Source organism: Ricinus communis, chromosome 10, assembly GCF_019578655.1.
Source record: "Ricinus communis isolate WT05 ecotype wild-type chromosome 10, ASM1957865v1, whole genome shotgun sequence".
In the NCBI taxonomy this organism is placed as follows: Eukaryota; Viridiplantae; Streptophyta; class Magnoliopsida; order Malpighiales; family Euphorbiaceae; genus Ricinus; species Ricinus communis.
The window spans coordinates 6,864,930-6,884,092 of NC_063265.1; the positions used below are offsets into that span (position 1 = coordinate 6,864,930).

Below are 19,163 nucleotides of genomic sequence, written 5' to 3' on the forward strand. Positions count from 1 at the left end.
AAACTACTCCACCAAATTTGTTAAAATCAAAAGCTATAGTTACTAACAAATCAACAATTATTATTGACGTATCCAATCTTTCTTGTTATTATTACTATTTTTATAGAATAAAAATAATCATATTAAATTAACTCCTATAACAAGAGATTTAGAAAATAGCTATCTAGCTAGCTAGCTGGGTCCTACTCTAACCCAACCCAGACTCTGCTCAATCCTCTGGCTGTCTTTGTTCTGCTGTCCGAAACATCATCAACCGAAGTTAGTTACAAACTTATCAACCGGCAAATATCCCATGCCATTCCCTTCATACCTTCATTCTACCGCCGACTAATAACACCACGCCACGTCATAATTCCCCAACCTTACGTGTCATTCTTCTAGATTTGTCAACTCCTATTGGCCGAAAACCTGGTCGTTGTTCTTTGATTAATACCCATACCAAGTAAAACAAACACAAAGCTAGCTTACAAGCCAAGCCTGAGCTGTCAACTTAAATGACATAACAGAAGGGAAATAATAATAACAAAACTCTGCTTCTTCTTCTCGTCCTTAAAAATCCACTTTTTTCTTTGTCAAATTGTTTTTCTCGGTTTCTTGAATTCTAAGAAACAATGTCAATGTCCGAGGATACAGAAGCACCCAAGAAAGTATTAGAATCGCCACCGCCACCGACAGCTCCTCCGGCCGCAGCTGACGGGGAGGGAGGACCTGGTTCTGGGTCAGCATTCGGGATAGGAGCGATCAGGAGAAGATGGAGAAGAGAAGCGATTTTGCAGAGAGGATCGTTGGCTCTTAGAGGATTGGGTTTTTTGTTCTCTTTGCTTGCTTTTATTATCATGGCTAGTAATAAACATGGGGATTGGAAAAACTTTGATAGATATGAAGAGTACAGGTCAGTTCATGTCTGATTATACAAATCAAGATTTTTCTTTTCTGTAAGATTGAATATGGATTTATTGATGGATTTGGGTGTAGGTACTTGTTGGCAATATCAATACTTTCGACTTTGTACTCTGGAGGACAAGTGCTGCGAAATGTTCATGAGCTTTCTACAGGAAAACTTATTTTTCAGCGACAGACTTCTGCTATGTTAGATTTCTTTGGTGATCAGGCTAGACTTCTTTCTTTTATTATAACCTTCTTTTGTTCGTTTTCCTTCTCTTTCTTTTTTTTTTTTTTTTTAAACTTTCTGTTACGTTGCTGAGGAATTGGTGGAATAAGATAAAGGATTAAACTTTTATTGATTGGCACTTGAATGGTCATGAAATATTATTGATTCGTTTCCATTTTCTTTAATATAAAAGATGATCTTTTTTTAGTTAGACAGTCTAGTAATTCTTCATTGCTGCAATTTTAATTTAGAAGACATTGATATTAACTAACATGGAACCTTGGGAATTCGCTTAATCAAAAAATGTCAATGCCATCTTTTTATTTCAGTACCAAAAATATTGGTCCGGGCAGTTTATAAATATCAGTACTTCACACCCTTTCTCAAATTAAATGTATGTTTGAAAACAATATATATGTATATCTGGGACCGGTAGGAAAAAAGTAAGTACTAGTTTTATCTATAAAATGATTAATATGTGAGGTTTTCTGTGAAATTCAATGATTAAAGTGTTTGATTTTGAAGGAAGAGAAAAAGAGTGCAAATATTCAAGTGCCATTAGTGGTTTTCTAGAGCCTGGAATTGGAGATTCCTTGATTGAACAATGAGAAAAATCCTTTGTGTTCTTGGAGAAAAAGCAATTAACACTTTCTAGAAATGATACTGTCGTGATAAACATAGGAAACGTCTCTGGTTTGACTTGACAATTTGCGTGAGCCATATGACTTGATATGCCCTAGCCTCATGTTCTTCCCACTTCCTTTTGCTTCTAGAGCATCTATTTGTCAGCATGCACATGGACCCAATTTTGAACCATGACTTATTTCTCATAGAAACCAATCCTTTTAAGGATATAAAAAGAATTCCAGAATGAATTAGAATATTCAATATGGGATTCATTCATAAAAGCTATTTCTTAGGAGTCAGTTTTATATCATATATAGGATGCACTGAAAAATTTCCATCCTTACCATCACATTCTTTTGAGTTATTGCATACTGTTAACAGATGATGAGTTAAATTGAAATTTAAGATAATATGCCTTATTGATTTACTTTCCTGTTGTATTATTTTTTGTGGGTTTGGTTGCAGCTTCTATCCTATTTGTTGATATCCTCAGCTTCTACAGCAGTTCCTATGACAAACAGGATGCGAGAAGGTGCAGATAACATATTTACAGACTCCTCCGCAGCATCCATTAGCATGGCATTCTTTGCATTTTTTGTGTTGGCTGTATCGGCTCTTATTTCAGGATACAAGTTATCTACTCAATCTTATGTTTAATTCCAAGGCTTGTTTTGGTTTCAGATTCTTTTAAGTGTTGATTGCTAATTAATAAACTATTAACTTCAATGTAAGTAAATACTTGTCTTCAATACAGAGTGATGCAAACAAGATCCTCTTCTGTTTCCTGTATTTAGATGTTTTGTCGTATCAGAAAGAAAAATGCTTTGTAGAAGTCCTATTATCAATCTAGAAGATAAGAGGAAAAGAAAATGATTTTAGGAACTTCTTTTAACTTCTACAGACTCAAATGAGATTGCTAAGAAAAGTGTTCATTGTATTTCTGTTGAATTATTCTGTACTGTAATAAATTGAGGCTTAATCTATAGAGCTTCAAAAGGCCTCAAAACAAATGAAAAAATTGCAACTATAACCTACATTACACTATTACAAGCAAATCTACCACAACAAATTTTCCCTGAATCCTAACTGCTACTTTGGAGTTAGTCGTTTCAGCATAGGAATGAGTCGAGAAATGAGTCATCCTTTGGCTCTTCCTTTGCCCCTGAGAACACATTTTCTGTGTACTGTGTTTGATTCATGTAGGATGCACTTGGCTTTCCAAAATTTGAGAATCCAATATTCCCTGTACCCTGCAACATTTGCAGGGTGAATGGTGCTTGATTTCCTGATGATCTTGTGCTGTTAAGGGAATTTGAGTAATTTGTGTTGGCTGTGACCGAGGGCCTTATAGGAATCGGCATACTGCTGTTAGCATTGACTGGAAGTCTATTGGAAGCATAGCCGCTGCCACGAGCAGCTGGAACATCATGGTTGTGCTTCCCTTCATAAGTGGTGATCACAGCCCTTGTATCATGCGATGCCCGTTCAACATGTTTCCGAACCGGACAACCGATAGATGTACACTTGTAGTAGCTCCTGTAGAGAATAAAAGATTTGCAACAATTATAAATCCATGAAACAAACTTCTTGCAAACAAGGAAACAGCAAGAAATCGAATATCATCACTAATTTACCTTGGATTGGGATTTCCCTTGACTACTTTCTGTCCATATTTCCTCCACCTATACCCATCGTCAAGTATGTCAATATCACTTGTAGTTTGCACCACAATTCTTGGTTCTCTAACAGTCCTGCTACCAGCGGCCAAAATACTCTCATTCTCATTCTGTCCCTTGCTGTAAAGCCATGAAAGATTACTATTAAATTCATAATCCAGATACAGAACATAAAGCATAATCATCAGTCTTGTGATCTTTTTTCAACTTACAATCTTTTAGCTTCAGGTTCATTTTCATCTTCGTTTCCCCCTGAATTACTAATTGGCGAACTTTGATCAAATTCATCGTCTCCAATCGAAAGTGAAGAGTCCTCCTGCATGGTGACAGATTCCACTGGAGCAAAAGATTGATCTGAGATTTCTTGAGTGCCTCCTGCAGCAAGTTGAATCGATTGGGAGGATGATCTAGCCTGAGGCTTGGGATGATTATGACTCCCTTTATAGACTATTTCCGTAATCTGTCCATCCAAAGATCTCTCAACCTTTTTCTTTGTTGGGCAATTTGGATAAGTACACTTGTAATAGCTACGCGGATTTTCACTTCCTTTTACCTGTTTCTGTCCATATTTTCTCCAATTGTACCCATCATCTGACCTTCTCTGTTCTCTCATATATGAAGCTGGTTGACTGTAATGATTGTAACTCGGTTGAGGTTGAGGAGCAACCGCATTAGTTTGCATGCTTGACTGAAGTGGAGCCATTTCTGAAGAGAAACTCTGCACTGGTGTAAATTCTTGCTTTACTACTCCTTTCTCTGACGGTCTATCCGCTTGCTTTATGGGTTTCTTAAAATTCCAGGCTTCTTGTTGCTTTTTCATCGATTCATCCTGTCGAATGAAAGGGAGGTTAGCAAGAACAAATTCAAAAACAAACTAGGATGCAATTGAATGAATTATAGACATAGATAGCATATTGCTTTTCATCACTATATCTGTAGAAAAGATTTACATATATTTTTTGCTTCTTTTATACAATTCTTTTTGGTAGAAGTTTTTTCTTTTCTTTGTAATACAATTTGGCTCCTTTTGAGTTCGAATTTATTATCTCAACCCTTTAAACTAGTATCAGTGACCCCAACTCATCACAGCATGATAAAAAGACGAAGAAACTTGTCTCCCTCTCTTGATTCTTGTATTCTTTTTCAAGAAAATTATTTGGATGTTAAACAAGAAAGTATCTTTTTATATTTGATTTATCCAGACGGTTTGTCCTAAAGCAAACATGTGGACTTCATTTCTAGTCAACCTGCAATGATTTGCAGTTAGCACTTTACTTCATTACCTCAAAGTTTGCAACTAAACAGGGTCAAAATCATAAAGACAAAAAGGTAAGAGCATTTCTTTTATATACAATTGGCCTTAAAAGAAGGAATAAACAATTAAACACCCAAATTAAGTAAAGTATATACAGGAAACAGAATGATGTCTGTTGAATCATAAATCATACCCCAGAAATGATGCTTGAAGAAGATTGAAAGATAGAGGATGATAATGATGAAGACGAAGAAGAAGAAGCAAGAAGAGGCCTTGTTTGGGTTTGGAAAGAAAAATCAGAGTAGGTTTTCTCATCCCCTTTAAAACCTCTCTGATTATCGTTGGAAATATTACTCCTCCAGTTGAAAGTTTGACCAGCAAAAGTCCCAGTAGTTGGAGATGGAACAACCTGAAACAAACAAACAAACAAACAAACAAACAAATAGATATTTAGTAACAAGAACATGTGAAAACAAGTTAAAATCTAAAACCCAGGAGTAAAATACAATGCAACTTACATTAGAAGTGGAAAAAAGAACAGGTGAATCCAAGAAGTCAGTTGGGCTTAAACCAGCAGGAGGAATAGCAAAATAAGAAGAAGGAGAAACAGGAGGAGGAGAAAGAGGTAAAGAAGGAGGAGGAAATGACTTAAATTTTGGAATATCAATACCATTGCCATGGTCAAAAAGTCCCCAGCCAACATTAATATTGTCCATATTATTGTCCTTAGAATTAATATTACCAGAAGAAAGAAGATCAGTGAAAGAAGAAAATGAAGAAGAAGAAGGATTAGTCATGAGGAACTGCGTTGAGAAAAAGGAGGATTGAGAATTTATAGAAGTATTTAAGCTACAAGAAGAAGAAGAAGAAGAAGAAGTAGTAAAGGATGCCATGAAAAGAAATGAATTTAAGGAAGGTTAATAGAAGAAGAGAAAAATAATAATAATAAAAGGATTATTTCATGGGATGACTTGTTGAGGTTTTGCAATTGCGTTAAGGTCATTCTCCATGCTTCTTCTCAGAAGCTAAAAGCAAAAGTTTGACCGTGGAAATATTTGTTTCCTCCTTTTTTTTTTTCTTTTTCTTTTTTCTTTTGGGTTCTGGGTCAAAGCTTGTGGGTTTGACTAGACTTGTTGGAAAATGGCGGCTTGTAGAAAGGAAAACTCAGCTTCTGTGCATCTGTGATCTGTAGGCTCTATATTCAGCCACTTGTCTACCTTTTAAGCTGCTTAACTTCCAAGTTTTTTCAGGAATTATCATGGGATTAGATTAGATTTGCTAATTAATGATTCAGTTAGTAAAAAGAATCATACATTTTTTCCCAACATTACTGAAGTTTTTTAATTACCTCCTCAATTGTGAAATACCTTTAAAAAATAAGAACACTTTGAACATTTATCAATTAATTTAGATAAAATAAAACTTGATTTAGGTGATTCTTCATTGAAAAGCAAAACAAATTAATGAAAGAGAGAGTCCCCAAAGATAATTGCTTTTAATTCTTTAATATATATGTGTTTACATGGCAAAGGTAACTAATTTTGAGATTTGCTTATGCCTTTTGTCAATTAGAACCAATGGTGTTAAAATGAAAAGAAAAAGATTATATTTAACTCAGTCACACACTTTCATCATAATTAGTGTGTTGACTGTATTAGGACCAGGATTCAAACTGCTATTATTATTATTATTATTATTCTAAGCAAAACTATTCCTTTTTTAAAATTATCGAGCAAGCTGCTAACTGAGCCGCTTTACTTTGTTGTGTCTGAGATGACTTATTTACCCTTCCTGCATCGTTTGACCATTTCTAATATTCACTGGTAATCTGTTATAGGTAACTTTTGTGGCAGCAACGCCATCAATCGGTTCTATGGTGTAGTGGTTAGCACTCTGGACTTTGAATCCAGCGACCTGGGTTCGACTCCCGGTAGGACCTGTTTTTTTAAAACATTTTCCTTTCATATGTTTAATTTTTCTTACTCCCATTTTACCACAACTTTTTCCGAATAAATTTTTAATTTTTAAGACTTTTAAAATTGGTTTTAAAAAATTCAGGTTTTTTCTTGAAAATTTTAAATTGCAAAAACAGATTTGAAAAAGAAAATCAAAACCTCTATTTGAAAAAGAAATTTGCCAAACGGAACTTTAACTGCTTTTATTATTGTACATACACACTTTGTATGAAAAGAAATGGCTATTCTATTCCGTTCTAATCTAATCTAATCTAAGTGTCGATTATTATATTTCGTAAATGTCAAACGAACAACGATGAACTCAACAGGCCTGGCCAATAAAAAGAGGAATAAGATACCAGATTTAGATATAGAATTAGACTCCGTCAATGCATGTACTCTCCCACCAAAATCCTTCACAAATTATAGTATAAGACTTGGTCACATCTCAGAATACTGAAAATTAAACAACATACATTTTACTTCATTTTCCAACCCTTTTTGGGTTCCATGTTTACAAGAGGCTAAAAAACATCCTGAATTTGCCATTTTGTCCGTAGAAGGCATTAATTTCAGAGGGGCTAACATGATAATTACATCAAATCAAATCCTGACTAAGCACAACCTAACATCACATGCACCCTCAAAATTCCAACATGCTAACCACAACCTGACAATGCACCCTCAAAATTCCAACATGCTATGGGATTTTGCAGCAAGGACTCCATGCATATAGATATTGCTAACCTCAGAAGCTTGATCTCCCTGCTTCTATATTCTTCATGGAATCATATCTTCCAACTGTAATTTCCAGCACTTTGGATCCAATTCAGCCTGTCAAAGAGTCCAAAATAGCATACCATGATTAAACCATCCAAATTGATGTATTTGTGATATTGCATATTCTCACTTTCAGCTTTCTTCATCCGATTTTTATTATCAACATCTCCTACAGATTTTCTTTAAAATGTTTGTCGACTTTGCAGTTTAAACATTCAGATGACTTCTTATTGTCCCAACCCAGAAAGCACACATGTGCACAAACTCATACTATGACAGGATTAGCAAGCATATGTAAAGTTGTGTTGCTGCGCCAGATATATTCAGTTTATGTTAAAGCAATTATATAAACAAACAAGTGAGCCAACTCATCATGGATTCAGTAGACATACCTGAATCTCTTTGTCTCTCCATTCAAATACACAACCACGTGCTTCCAAATGTTCAAAAAGAGGCTGGGGAAGCAAGGATTTAAAAGATGCATGGAGCTTCACTTTTGTTAGTCCTCCGCATGCCAACAAGGCAGCTGCCAATCCACTAGGAGTCAAGCCCTTCAAGTGCAAGACTGTCATGTTTTGCAAGCAGCTGATGCTGGCAAGGGACAACAGCCCCACATCCGTAATTGAGCTGTATGACAAATTTATCTGCATAAATAAGAATGAATATCAATTGTAGACATTAGCTACTTTTTCAATGTGAAAAGTTTGAAAAAAGTAAATAAAGGGACTAGGAGAGTACTTGTCTGAGATTTTGAGAAAAAAGAGCAAGCGGAAGCATCCCAGCATCATCAATACTGTGACACTTCTTTATGTCTAACTTAGTGATTTGCTTACACCCCACAGCAATGGCTGCTAGACCCAAAGAAGTTATTAAAGGACATCCTCGACTTTCAAACGTGTTCAACTTCTTGCATTTTGAAAGTGATATCAAAGAACTATCTGTAATATCTCTGCAGTAGGACATATTTATCATCTCAAGGTCAAGACAGCTAGAAGCAATTGCTAAAATGCCTGTATCTGTTACTCCAGCAGACCTGAACAAGCCACCACAATCCATACAATTAAGTATATATCACGGCACAAACTCGGGTATTCTAAGGTATGCATACTAAAACTCACATCGTTGAATTGAACTATGATAGATCCCCAAAAAAGCACAGATTCAATTGCGCCCATAGAATAAGAATAGTGAATAGAAGATGACAACATAAGAGTGCAAGTTCATACCTATACAAATCAAGCTCGGTGAGTCTTGTGCAGTGCTTGCCAACATAAGCAAGTCCCTCGTCACTTATGTTTAGGCAAATTCCTAATTTCAAGCTGGCGAGTTTCAAACAACTAGAAACCGACTTTAGACCTGTAAGAGAGTCGAAATAACTGAATAAGTATTTCCCATCAGCAAAAAATTAGTTGTCATTTATACTAGAGAAGAGTGAGGAAAAACCTTCATCATCAATCTCGTTATCTGTTAAATCAAGCTCCTCAAGCAACTGGCATCGCTGTCCAATCAGGACAAATGCTTCTCTAGAAACCAGGGTGCATGACTCCATTCTGAGAGAAGTGAGATTCGTGCATGAACTTGTAATGTGGGAAATAGAAACATCAGTTATCTTTCGGCAACACGTGATGTCTAGCTTCCTCAAGTCTCTATGTTTTGTTACAAGACAGGAGAGACCTTCATCTGTCACTCCCACACATTTACTTAAGCTCAGCTCCTTTAGTGATATACACCAATTTCCAAGGGCCTTCAATCCAGCAGAGGTAATCATGCAACCATCTAGTTTCACAGATTGCAATACTGAAAGCTGTTTCAGACTATTAGCGAGCGCTAGGGTGACCTTAACCAACATCATACCAACACATTGTGAGTAATTAGATCCAAGAAACAAAAATTGTTCAAATATTAAAGAAAAAAAAACAGAGTCAAAAATAGCTTACAGGAGAGCCATATGCTAAAGTCAGTTGCTCTAAACCTCCAGCACCGCCGATGAGGGAAGACAAACCAACATGACTAATGTTCTGACAACTTGACATATCAAGTGTCTGTCAAAAGAAAGGGAAAAAAATTATTATATAAAAATTACAGTACAAGTCAAAATTGACCTCTAAGACAGTTAAAATAGAATTTCGCATGGACTGATGTTGGTCGAATGCTTACAAAACCAGCATCTTATGCTAATATCAATATGCATCCACAGTAATATTAAACTCGCACGTATCCTCATAAATAATAGAAAATTATTTGTCAAGGAATGTTACATATACCTTGTTAATTTAACTCGCAAGAAACAGACTTTATGATATTGTATGGCATATGAGAGGACAAACAAAATAAATAAAAAGAATCGGAAAAGAAAAAGGAAGAAAGAAGTATAGAATCTGATTAAGTTAATTTTAGTTTTAAGTTATTCTAATTAACTTATTTCTAGTTTCAGGTCATTCTGCTTATAACCAAATTACTAGTTTACAATCAGAAATGAATTACAAGCAGGAAGACCAAACTAGTAGCTAAATAGAAGTCAATCTCAGATGTACGTCACAATCTAATCACTTCTTAAGATTTCATCTGAAATTCTTAAACAAGAAATAGAAATATAACTAAGTGAAACTTTAGATCCATTAGTTGCTAATCAATATACCTTCAGTGACTTGCACCCATGCTTGAAGGCTGTAAGGCTCTCGTCGTCAATACCAAAGCATCCTTCCAGAACTAAATCTTCAAGGGATTTAAGTTTCAAAATGGAAGGTAAGCACTTATTCGTAATCTGGCACGAAGGGAAACACATATGTAAATGAGAAAGGAAACTTTGTAAGAAACAAGAAAGTTGACACCTACATTTATTGCCACAAAAAGAGAACACCTAACAATCCCACTGCAAACATATATTAGTCCAACGTAAGATGTAACAACCAAAAACTGATTTAAGGCAAATTATAATTATCGCTCTTAGCTCAAAAGCTAAACTTACAAAATGAATGAATCCAAATTGACAGACCAAAACCATCAATCCACACATGTTTAACTCAATTACGAATGTGCAAATCCAATTAACAGAATCTTAAAAGGTAGATGTTCAAAATAGAATGATCTTTACCGGTAAATAAGAAAGATCCAAACTTCGGATCTCTTTACACTTAACAGCAATCAAACCAACCCCTAAATCAGTAACGCCTAAACACCATTTCAAGCTAATTAACCTCAGCTTTTTGCAACCAACAGCTATACACCCAACACCTATATCGGTAATCAACTTACACCTCCCTAACCACAATCTCTCAAGATTCTTGGCTTCAGCCACCGCAGAAGCCGCCGCGTCTCTCAGCTCCGTTGCATTTGACAAGTCAATATTCACCAAATTCTTGCAATTCAAAGCCAAACTCGTCAATCCATTATAAGAAAAGAATCTAGAACGCGAAAGATCAATAGACTTCAACGAATTCTTGCAAGAGTTTGAGATTATAGTTAGAGAACTGTCATTTATTCGAGGACAGAGAGAAAGATCGAGATGAGTTACATGTGGGTATCTGTTGAGGATTCTTGGGAGGTGTTCTTGGCGTAAAGGCTTGAGAATTTTGCGGTGTTTAGATTCTATAGTGTAAAATGATTTGCAAACTAAAGAAAATGACTTTCTGTCAAGTGGATTTGTATCAAGAAACTCTAAGATTGAGAAAATGATTTCTTCAGATAAAAGATCAAACAAATTATTATTGTTGATGGTATTGAATTCAATGGTTTTCTGCCTTTTCATGGCTAAAATGAAGATTTGAAAGGAAGATTTTATTTGGGTTTGGATTTTGTTTTTCAAAGAAGGAAGAGAAGTAATGGTGTTTACAAATAAGAAGAGAGAGATTTCTGAGGCTCAGAAATAACCGTTTAACAGAAAAATAATAGGAAGGTTTGGTATGTATCCTGGTTAGTTGATGAGAGGGAGTGAAGGAGAAGGATGCTCAAATTACAGTAATACCCTAATTTACTTTCGAAAGAGAAATTCAATTTCTATACTTTTCCTCTATATGGACCATATTACCCTTCCTTCTTAATATGTTCATTTTCGGACGATGCTGCTTCTTCTCTTTTTATTTTAATTTCTTATTAACTAAATTATGACAATATTTTTATCTTTTTATTAATAAAAAAATCATTGTCGATTCCTTAAAATTAAGAAGAGACTAATTTTTAAAAATTTTAGAACAAGATGAGTGGTTTAACAATTTATTTGAGAAAACTCTCTCTCTATCTTGAAAAAAGGAAAGAGAATTAAGAAATCTTTTGAATAAAAAAAAATTAAGAGATTTTTGGAATACTCTAATACACCAAATCATATGTTTTTAATATTAAATATAATATCACGAGTTTCAAATTAGACATGTACAAATTTATAAAATTTATTATTTAAAGTAACACAAATAATAAAGTTAAAAAAATGAAAATTATAAGTAATTTTTAATATTTTTATTTTGAAAGTCAATATGAAGATTTAAATTCCATTGAATATAAATTTATTTTTCTAATCTTTAAAAAATAACTGAAATCTATATATCTATTTTATACATAAGAATTTATAAAAGAAAATGCTATATTTATAATTAAAAATTGTAAGAATTTTAAATTATATTATTTAAAATTATTAAGAACCAAATTAGTTAGGTCGTTTTAGGAAAATCTTCTAACAAGTGATTAACATTGCAGTTAGGAGATTCAACACTTTTATAAAAGATGGTGCCGGGGGCATGAAAGTCATTTAAAAAGGAAAAAGTACGGAGAAGGACAATAAGGACAAGGGGTAAAAGGGTAAAAAGAAAGGAGGGTTGTCATGATAGTAAAGGAAGAAGAAGACCATCTCATTCGGTGGAGGAGTTATATGAGGAAGGACAGATTCAAGTGCAGACAGTACGTCCAAATTTTGTCACAATCCCCTCTTTTTCTTTTTTTCTTTTTTCTTATATTATAAATAAACATATTAGTGCTTCTGTCGGGACTGAAATGAGAAATAAAAATTAGCTGTATATATACAAGGCCACAAAAAAAAAAAAAAAGCAAAAAAGAGAGATATTATTCTTAGGTAAGGTGGTGGGGTAGGTTATATTAATATAATATAATATAATATAACAAATAAAATGATGTATGAGCCGTACTTATTGCTGGCCTTGCATAGTACCAGCCTTACTCAGATAAGAACGGTATGCTTTTCCTTTTTTCTCTTTACAGAAAACAAGAACGAAAGCAAGAAAAACTCAGTCAAAAAAGAGATCTTTGGTGAGGAAGGTTGTGACTCGTACAGGCTCTTATTATTGTTATATATACAGATAAAACTTTCTATTAATAATTTTTATGCAGTTGACAAAAAAATTATGATTTAATTTAAAGTATTTTATAATTTTTATTATAATAAATTATATATTTTTTTAGATTTTACTTTATAATACTTATATATATTGTAACTCATTAATTTTATTTATAATATGATAAGATATTTATATAATTTATTTTTAATTTTTATTATTTTAATAATAAAATTAAAAATTAAAAATCCAAAAAATTAATATTTTAAATTTTATTATAAACATAAATTTTATTCAATTAAAAATATACCACTATAGATAATAACATCTCTAGTCCACTCCACCCAATTGGAAAACATATTCAATTTTTTTAAACCCATTTGCGGATATGGAACCATATTATTCCCAATTTGCAAATAGGCCCTTAATATTTGGAGGGAGTACAATTTGATTCATTATATCACATTTCTTAAACAACAAATTAAATGAGTGGATTACAAAGCTGACCACTCAATTAATCTAAAATAACCACTAAATTTCTGTTAACTGGAAAAAAAGTTGCCCAAGAAAAATGTAAGATAAATATAAGAAATTAAAGATTTGATTAATAAATTAATCAAATTGTTATTATTTTCAACCAAAAATTAAAAAATTGGTATAAAAATTCAAACTAAATTGACTGATTTGTTCAATTCAATTTCCACTTAATTTAGTTTGCCTTTTTTTTAATTACCCTACTTAATACTTCATCCTGTTTATGAATTCAAAATCACCTCTACTAATTTAGGCTTTAGTCTGAACATGAAGTTTTAAAATATATTTAAATGAGTTCGAAAACATTATTTCTTTTATTAACTTTTGTATTATTTTCTAGCAACACCTAATCAAAATAATATATGAATAATTAGGAAAAACTAAGTACAGACTTAGGGACAAAACTCTCATGTTCCATCAAGATTTGCACATGTTTTATTAGCATGATAGACATATTAAGTACTCTTTTAACCAGTATTTTCTATATTAGTGGAGTTTATATAATAATTTAGATACATTATACCTTTTGACAACATTTTTGCTCAAATCATTATTTTCAAGAAAACTAAGTAAATACGTATAATAGATATGCTACTACATCAATTGTTAGTTCCTTTAAAAATATTACTCCTTTCGTTCAATACTAATCGTCTAATTTTTAAATTAATTTTTTTTAATTATTTATTATTTTTATATATCTAATATAATAAATTTTTTTATCTTATTTTATTTTTGTATTAAAATATGCATAATAAATTTCACAATATATATATATTTTAGTTATTTTTTATAATTAAGTCTACTAAATATTTTCTTAATTTAAGTAAACTACTAAAAAATAATAGTTAGTATAAAATTGAGGATGTACTTTTTCGTACAACTTTAGTAGGTATTTTTCAATTTGTACAAAAATTAAAAAATTAATTTCTTAATTAATTATTATTGTTTTTAATTATTTACTTATTGGAATTCTTTTAGTAAATCTTTTTAATATAGTGCATGATAACCTAAATATTAGTGGATTTGCAACTCATTTATAATCTTTAAAAAGTTAAAAATAAGTTTTCTTTTTTTAAATTGAGACTCAAAAAATTATATAGTAATATACAATTTTAACATAAAAATAAAAATTAATATTTATATTAATATTATTAAACTAATAATTAAAGAGATAAAATAATTTTGAACGAATTAATAGAAAATGGTCCATTAAACTGAGGGAGATGATGAGAAAAAATGAGTGAATACTTTAATGAATTTAGTTATCAATTTAGGGAAACTTGAATTCATCATAAAACTCATTTTAAAAAATGTAGGAAAATATGTATCTTATACTGAGCATATTTCTTTTTTTATTTTTTTATTTTTGTATTTGATGAAGTAAAAGGACGCGTGGCTTAGAGGAATAATAGGTTTTATCAAAGCATCTGAAGACAAGAAAGCAATGAGCGGGGTTATGAATTTTATTTATTTATTTATTATTTTTGAAACATGCGTTCTTGGATTTTCATAGTGAATATCAATTACTATTAATTATTTATATATATATATATATATATTCTGTTTGTTTACCTGGTGAACTTCCTTTGCTCTGATCTTCTCCTTTATTGATGAAAAGTAGGATGTGAAATTGGGAATTAATAAAAATATTTTAGAATAAAAAATGATATCATTTATGAATAGGAATCATTTACTTTTGTCTTCTCTAAACAATAAAGTTGAACCGACTACAAAATATTCTTTTATCTTTTGATAATAATTAAATATTATTTTTAGTAAATTGCAATATTAATACAGTTTGATGTTATCTTTTGTTATTCATCCTAAATCATCTAGATATGTTATGGCGTAAATTTTTATTTTTAGCTGCTCTTTATTAATTATTTTAATTAAAAATTATTTTTTATTTATAAAAAGTCAAATAATATTAGACTCCACAATATTCTATGATTATTTTTATATTTATCATAAAAATAAAAATCACTTATCATAAAAAATAAAATATGACACGAATTTGAAATATTTTATTTCAAAAAATAAACGTTATTGCCGTTTGAACTAAACTGTAAATTTTTAGACTTATAATAATTTTTATTAATAAAACTATTTTATATTTAAAAAGGATTGCTAATTATTAGGAATACTATTTCTATGGTTTATAATTATATTTTATCACACGAGAAACATAATTTTTAAATTCTTGAGACATAAATAGATTAGAAATATATGTTTAAACGTTTCACGAAAAATATCTTTTCTTTTCTTTTTAAGATAAACACATTAATTGTTTGTTTGAAATAACACATAAGTATCTTTTTGCGCTTTGTGTAATTAGAAAAATAGTCAATAAAAAATATTTTTCCATCCAGTCTCATTTTTTCAACACTAAGTTCCTTTCTGAAAATATAAAATCACTTTCGGATTTTATAAATTTATAAAAAATAAAATAAAGTTGTTGAAAAACCTGATGATCCTCGGCTATTACTGATGGCCAATGATTGAACGCCGTTACCAGATGATCATTGTGAAACTGTTTTCAATTTTATTATTTTTGTGTGATTTTTTATAATTAATCATAATTTTAAAATATAAAATCTTGCTGTGTTTAAAATATTTTTGTATTCTTTTTTATTAAAGTCAATAAAGATAACCCCAAACACTAATAAATGATTTTCTTTAATAATCTTACTATCACGACCCCACCCGTGGGCCCGTGACCGGCACTAGGGAATGGGTAGACTTAAGGCCACCGAAACCCGTAGTAAGCCTGACACTCACTGATTTAAACAAATCTCATCTCAAATTAATATTATTAAAGCCACAATTTATCTTAACAACTACATTCTACTATTATTACTGCGGAGAATCTAAAATTTACCAATTTACATACCAAATCAAATACATCACCCGATGATGAAGGAGTCGGATTACTGAATAAGAGTCGCGAGAGGACTAACAGTCACGAATCTGAAAAACAATAAAAATAAGACTGTCAGTCTCGAGAGTGAGTTAAAATCAAATAACCTGGGGACTATTGCTTCTTCTCAGAAAACATAGATTATTCAAATCAGTATATCAAACCATTCTATAATCATACCCTACTATTTCCTTCACATAAAATATTAATCATTCGAATCAAAATATTAACCATGCACGTAAATACAAATCACATTATAATCAAATACCATAATAAATAAATAAATGAATAAATAAAAATATATTTTTTACTTTTACGGGACGAGTGGCTCGGTAGAACCCTAAACCCCAAAATCTAGTAGCCATTCGGCTCTCTTAATCCAATAAGACTGGCGCCCCGAGGACAATGCTCGACTAGGGACCTTACCTCTAGTCTGGTCACTTAAGTATCCAAATAAGAAATCTAGTAGCCATTCGGCTCTCTTAATCCAATAAGACTGGCGCCCCGAGAGCAATGCTCGACCAGGGACTTTACCTCCAGTCTGGTCACTTAAGTATCCAAATAAGCCGGCGCCCCGAGAGCAATGCTCGACCAGGGACCTTACCTCCGGCAATTTACACAAATCAGCCCAGAGAGCCATGCTCGACTAGGGCAAACCCAAGAAAATCTTATTACATGTCCAAGATCATTACCGGTGCGCACGCGGTCCTGATGTAACCCATCAGGCGGCATGTTCTACAAGCCACGTTTCCCAAGACACAATCATCCATTTAATAAATATCATTATCTGATGAACTCAACCAACACATATCGAAATAAAGATTAAAGATCTAAGGTAAAACAACGTGCAATTTGTGAGGAGAAAAATAATAACGTTTATCTTATTATAACATACTAATAATAATATTTATATTATTTCAAATATTAATAATCAAGTGAAATTATTTATTTTGCGATACTAATAATCATATTAAGCACAAATTCTAAATAGCATATTAAAATCAGACTAGCAATATCGCAAAGATTAAATGACTTTAACTCACAAGATTGGGCGACCTCCTAGCTCTGCTCCGGTGCCTCGGTTGGAGCGAGCCGAACAGACAGATCATCTAATCACGGAAAACAATTTATCAATACGCTGAGACAATCGATCATTAATCCTAGGTCTAGACTCCTAGGACTGACTGTCTAAGAATCTCGACTCGGGAGAATTCTACCGAAAATCCGGCAGAACCTCCCCTACAACACGAACATTACCCCTCGTAAAAACGGGTCCAGGACCTGCCAGAAGAACACTTCAAATATCCAACAATTTAAACAACGGGAGTCGGGTCCCCAAACTTCACTATTTCCCGACTCCGCCACACAGCACAAAATACAAGGCAGGCAAACTGACAGACAATTATTAATGTAACACCCGGAATTTTTTTTATATATTTAATAGTGAGTTTTTATTTAAGTTAATTTTAGCTTTATTTTTATTCAAGTAAACTATTTGAGAAATGATTATATTTTGGTTATTCAAATTTTCCCAAATGCATATTTATATAAATAAAATTATATATTGAAAAATTATGATAGAAATTGTAAGGGATGTTTTTATAAAAGAATTTTGAGAAAATTGGTATTATAATTGATTAGTAGTATTAAATTTTAAGTTGGAATTTGATTATTTAATTTAGTTGTGTGTTAGGACTAAATTGGAAATTTATTTTGGAATAAGGATTAAAAGTATAATTTTATTTTTGTGAGGGTTTAATGGAAATTTGTGAGTTTGGTATTTTCGTAAATAAATATGTCGGTCAGGGGTAACTTTGTAATTGTGTATTTTCAATAATTCGGATTTGGCCCAAATTAAATAGTTAGGGGCTTAATTGAAGGCTAAAAAGAAGTTTGGGGGTCAAATTGGAATTCTGCAGGATGAAATTGTAAGTAATTAAGAAAGTTAAGGGACCAAATTGTAATAAGGAAAAGTTCAGGGGTCAAATATCGATATTGAAGGGAAAGAAATCGGGAAAGAAGCAATAGTCCCCAGGTTATTTGATGTTAACTCACTCTCGAGACTGACAGTCTCATTTTTATTGTTTTTCAGATTAGTGACTGTTAGTCCTCTCGCGACTCTTATTCAGTAACCCGACTCCTTCATCATCGGGTGATGTATTTGATTTGGTATGTAAATTGGTAAATTTTAGATTCTCCGCAGTAATAATAGTAGAATGTAGTTGTTAAGATAAATTGTGGCTTTAATAATATTAATTTGAGATGAGATTTGTTTAAATCAGTGAGTGTCAGGCTTACTACGGGTTTCGGTGGCCTTAAGCCTACCCATTCCTTAGTGCCGGTCACGGGCCCACGGGTGGGGTCGTGACACTTACACTCAAATAATAAAAATAAACCTTTTGACAAAATAAATTTCTAAATGTATTCACAAATGAAGATAATTTTTATAAAACAAGCAGGCCCTGTGATTTTTTAAAGAAAATAGAAAAAATAAATAGAGCGCAGCCATCAAGTTGCTCATCCCATAACACAATTTATATAATTATAATTTTTTAAATCTAATTTTTTTTGACATATGTGCTTAATTTTTAATACATAAATTTTTTGTTTTGATATAAAATTTAAGTTTATTTATAATTTTATGATTTTTCTATTAATTTATTAATTAATAAGTTACATTTCTAATTAAACAACGATTCTAATTCTAAAAAATAGATATTTACTATATTTTAATACTATATTAATTTATAAATAATATTCTAATCAGATAATAATACTAATTTTATTCTAAAAATACATATTACTTATATTTTAATTAATACATTAATTTTATAATTAGATAATAATTCTAATTCTAAGAAATAATATTTTAAATTATATATTATATTTTTAATATTATGTTCAATAATAAATTAATTTTTTAATTATATAATAATTTATAATATTAAAAATAGTAATATCAATTACATTGATAGTATTAATTTATATAATATTAAAATTAATTAAAAATATTTTTAAAATATTTA

General features: G+C 31.6%; 3 protein-coding genes and 1 non-coding gene across 4 annotated transcripts; 2 read left to right on the forward strand and 2 right to left on the reverse strand.

The window, feature by feature from the left end:
• The first annotated feature begins 449 nt into the window (after window positions 1–449).
• On the forward strand, window positions 450–2,527 carry LOC8263139 (CASP-like protein 4B1). Its single transcript, XM_002526653.4, has 3 exons — window positions 450–892; window positions 976–1,111; window positions 2,204–2,527. Exons 1-3 carry the CDS (start codon window positions 612–614, stop codon window positions 2,393–2,395), a joined length of 609 nt encoding a protein of 202 aa, XP_002526699.2. The 5' UTR covers window positions 450–611; the 3' UTR covers window positions 2,396–2,527.
• A 124-nt stretch (window positions 2,528–2,651) lies between these two features.
• Window positions 2,652–5,651, reverse strand: LOC8263140 (probable WRKY transcription factor 33). Its single transcript, XM_048369818.1, has 5 exons — window positions 5,188–5,651; window positions 4,863–5,078; window positions 3,627–4,243; window positions 3,373–3,534; window positions 2,652–3,274 (listed from the first exon to the last, which is right to left on the reverse strand). The coding sequence occupies exons 1-5, from the start codon at window positions 5,560–5,562 to the stop codon at window positions 2,848–2,850; spliced, it is 1,797 nt and encodes a 598-aa protein (XP_048225775.1). The 5' UTR covers window positions 5,563–5,651; the 3' UTR covers window positions 2,652–2,847.
• Window positions 5,652–6,536: 885 nt separating this feature from the next.
• On the forward strand, window positions 6,537–6,608 carry TRNAQ-UUG. Its single transcript has one exon. It is a non-coding gene; the product is annotated as a tRNA-Gln (tRNA).
• A 470-nt stretch (window positions 6,609–7,078) lies between these two features.
• Window positions 7,079–11,288, reverse strand: LOC8278933 (F-box/LRR-repeat protein 3). Its single transcript, XM_002526655.4, has 8 exons — window positions 10,499–11,288; window positions 10,043–10,168; window positions 9,342–9,446; window positions 8,848–9,241; window positions 8,631–8,760; window positions 8,143–8,437; window positions 7,797–8,048; window positions 7,079–7,458 (listed from the first exon to the last, which is right to left on the reverse strand). Exons 1-8 carry the CDS (start codon window positions 11,150–11,152, stop codon window positions 7,405–7,407), a joined length of 2,010 nt encoding a protein of 669 aa, XP_002526701.1. The 5' UTR covers window positions 11,153–11,288; the 3' UTR covers window positions 7,079–7,404.
• Between the last annotated feature and the right edge of the window lie 7,875 nt (window positions 11,289–19,163).

What these genes read in the sequence shown, in the direction of transcription:
- LOC8263139 (XM_002526653.4), top strand. Translation starts at nt 612, where the DNA reads ATGTCAATGTCCGAGGATACAGAAGCACCCAAGAAAGTATTAGAATCG. An exon ending in GATAGATATGAAGAGTACAG is followed by an intron (nt 893 to 975) that starts GTCAGTTCATGT and finishes ATTTGGGTGTAG; the next exon opens with GTACTTGTTGGCAATATCAA. An exon ending in TAGATTTCTTTGGTGATCAG is followed by an intron (nt 1,112 to 2,203) that starts GCTAGACTTCTT and finishes GTTTGGTTGCAG; the next exon opens with CTTCTATCCTATTTGTTGAT.
- LOC8263140 (XM_048369818.1), bottom strand. Translation starts at nt 5,562, where the DNA reads ATGGCATCCTTTACTACTTCTTCTTCTTCTTCTTCTTCTTGTAGCTTA. An exon ending in TTCTTTTTTCCACTTCTAAT is followed by an intron (nt 5,079 to 5,187) that starts GTAAGTTGCATT and finishes TGTTTGTTTCAG; the next exon opens with GTTGTTCCATCTCCAACTAC. An exon ending in AAGGGAAATCCCAATCCAAG is followed by an intron (nt 3,275 to 3,372) that starts GTAAATTAGTGA and finishes TATTCTCTACAG; the next exon opens with GAGCTACTACAAGTGTACAT.
- LOC8278933 (XM_002526655.4), bottom strand. Translation starts at nt 11,152, where the DNA reads ATGAAAAGGCAGAAAACCATTGAATTCAATACCATCAACAATAATAAT. An exon ending in TGGATCTTTCTTATTTACCG is followed by an intron (nt 10,169 to 10,498) that starts GTAAAGATCATT and finishes CCTTCGTGCCAG; the next exon opens with ATTACGAATAAGTGCTTACC. An exon ending in ACCGAGCTTGATTTGTATAG is followed by an intron (nt 8,438 to 8,630) that starts GTATGAACTTGC and finishes TGGCTTGTTCAG; the next exon opens with GTCTGCTGGAGTAACAGATA.